General features: G+C 59.6%; 1 protein-coding gene across 1 annotated transcript; it reads right to left on the bottom strand.

Annotated features, from left to right (window-relative positions):
* Positions 1-246: 246 nt before the first annotated feature.
* LOC108354907 (armadillo segment polarity protein-like) lies at positions 247-2,606 on the bottom strand (the record flags this gene model as incomplete). Its single annotated transcript, XM_017606083.1, has 5 exons — positions 247-434; positions 500-891; positions 988-1,600; positions 1,892-2,017; positions 2,082-2,606. Coding segments are annotated over 5 exons (1,844 nt in total), but the record flags the coding sequence as incomplete, so codon positions are not given.
* Between the last annotated feature and the right edge of the window lie 6 nt (positions 2,607-2,612).

Genomic DNA, 2,612 nt, shown 5'->3' with positions numbered 1-2,612 from the left:
GTGGTTGTTTGGTTGTGGTTTTGGTTGTGTTGGTAAACCACAACAGCTAGTGGTGGCTACAGCGAGTCAGAGTGGAATTGGTGAAGTTATATTTAGCGAGCAATATACTCACAAATCCGCTCAACCGCCAGCAGCTGAAGCGCAGCTAAGCTTTGGCTTTTTAGAGATCAGAGTCGAACCTAAAAGGAAAAGACAGAACATTCAGATGAGCAATTGACACCACAGAAAGCGTAAGCGGCCACTTACCAATTGCCCATCTGGCCCTGTCCCATTCCTTGTCCCTGTTGACCTTGTTGCGCTTGCGGGTTGCCGCCCTGCTGCATGGCTGCATTCGACTCAAAGGCCATGCCATCGCCAATGTCCATCGGCACGTCCATTGGTCCCTGCATGCCAGTGTGACCGTATCCACCGTGGTTAACCATTGTGTCCATCATCTGAAAACAAAACAAATGTTGTTGTTGTTGTTAGTGCTCTAATAAATGTCGCAACTGCAGCGTACCTGAGCATCGAATGGCTGCTGGTGGTGATATGGGTTGCGCACCGAGGAGGCCACACTAGGCGGCCCCTGGTGGGTGCCCTGTGGTGGGCCGTGGTGGGCGTACATGGGATCCCCAAAGGCGGCCATTTCATCGCCGCCCATGAGACCGTTCATGTCGACCAGGTCGAGGTTGGGACCGTTCACGCCCCAGCCGACGCCGGCGCCCATTCCAGTGCCATCATCGCGGAAGACCGTTCCTAGCTCCATTGAGAGGCGCTTCTTGTACTCGGGCGACTTCTCACCGGACATGCGGAAGAGAACCGCCGCAGCGTAGGTGACGATGCCGTCATTGCGCGACTGCATCAGCTGTGTCAGCGGCGAGGTGGCGTCCGCTGCCTCGATCATCTCGGCTCCTACAAAAAGAGGAGCAAAGTATTAGACACACCAGTATAACTTATCACCAACAGCAGCAGAAGTGTCTTCTCAGCACTTCTTTGTTTGCCACTTACCCTCCTTATCACTGGCCAGCTCACAGAGCACTCCCACGGCGACACGTTGGATGTTCTCCATGTCGCTGTACAGCAGCTGCACAAAGGTGGGAATGACGTTCTGCCGGCGAATGACCGCCCGATTTTCCGGGTCCTTCGCCAGCGTCTGCAGCGCGCCCACCGTGCCCTCCACGATCTCGTCCATGCGCACGCCGTCGGTGAGGGCAGTGCCGGAGCCACTCTGACTGCCAGCACCGCCGTTGGCAGCACCAGCGCCACCGCCGGCGCCGCCACCATTGGCCGAGGAGGCCAGACTGTTTCGGTTGCGGATCTCCTGGTAGGCCTTGTTGAGCAGCTGCACCAGGCGCGGTATGGCGTGGTGGTCGCGCAGCGGCGCGTGGTTCGCCGTGCAGAGCGCCAGGTTGCGGATCAGACCGACGCCGGCCTTGATCAGCGGCCACCGACTGGGGTGGTTCAGCAGATTGACGATGACGGGCAGGCCGTAGTGCAGGCGGACGGCATTCTGCGCCATCTCCGACTCGGCGTGCCGCGAGGTGAGGTGGCGGAGGGCGCAGACCGCCGGCTCGGTGATCTCCTCGTGGTTGCCCGCCTGGATGATCGTCCGCACCAGCGCCTNCGGATCAGACCGACGCCGGCCTTGATCAGCGGCCACCGACTGGGGTGGTTCAGCAGATTGACGATGACGGGCNAGGTTGCGGATCAGACCGACGCCGGCCTTGATCAGCGGCCACCGACTGGGGTGGTTTAGCAGATTGACGATGACGGGGAGGCCGTAGTGCAGGCGGACGGCATTCTGCGCCATCTCCGACTCGGCGTGCCGAGAGGTGAGGTGGCGGAGGGCACAGACCGCCGGCTCGGTGATCTCCTCGTGGTTGCCCGCCTGGATGATCGTCCGCACCAGCGCCTCAATGCCGCCCACATTGCAGACGATGGTCTTGTTGTTCTGATTGTTGCAAGTCAGATTGGAGAGGATGCCTGCCGCACAGGTCACGATGTTGATGTCAGTGGTGTTCAGCAGCTGGACGAGGTTCTGTTGTGGAATATAATAAATAAGGTTAGCACACAAACAAACAATTTTATCCAAAATTTCCTACCTGGAGCAGCGTCTCCAGCTGTTCGCATCGAGTGGCCGCATCGGACAGATTGCGCAGCGTCCACAGACAGTTGAGCACCAGCCGCTGGCTCTGGTGGGTGAGGTGGTTGGCGAGTGCCTGCATGCCGCCGTACTGCACAATGGAGGGCTTGTTGCTGGAGCAGACGGAGAGCACCTTGAGGACGCGACTCGTAGTCCAGAGCAGCTTCTCGTAGGTGTGCTGGCGCATGATGCGCACCAGCTCTTGCGGCCCGCCGCTCGCCAGGATGATCAGCTTCGCCTCCTGGTTGCCGTAGGCGAGAATCTGCAGACAGTCGGTGACGATGGCGAGGAACTTGTAGTTGTCCCGGGCGAGCAGCTGCACCATCTTCTGCAGGCCGCCCGCCTGCCGGACCACCTGCTTGCTGCCCTCCTGGTGCAGCAGCAGATTGTGCAGCGTGGTGATGGCGTAGAAGAGCACCGACTCGACGCTGCTCGACAGCAGCTTCACCAGCGCGAAGATGCCGTCCGACTTGAAGATGGTCACCAGGCC

The sequence above is a fragment of the Rhagoletis zephyria genome, unplaced genomic scaffold, assembly GCF_001687245.7.
Source record: "Rhagoletis zephyria isolate East Lansing unplaced genomic scaffold, Rhagoletis_zephyria_1.1 Rzeph_scaffold_40381, whole genome shotgun sequence".
NCBI classification, from domain to species: domain Eukaryota; kingdom Metazoa; phylum Arthropoda; class Insecta; order Diptera; family Tephritidae; genus Rhagoletis; species Rhagoletis zephyria.
This window is presented reverse-complemented; position numbering and strand designations above follow the sequence as displayed.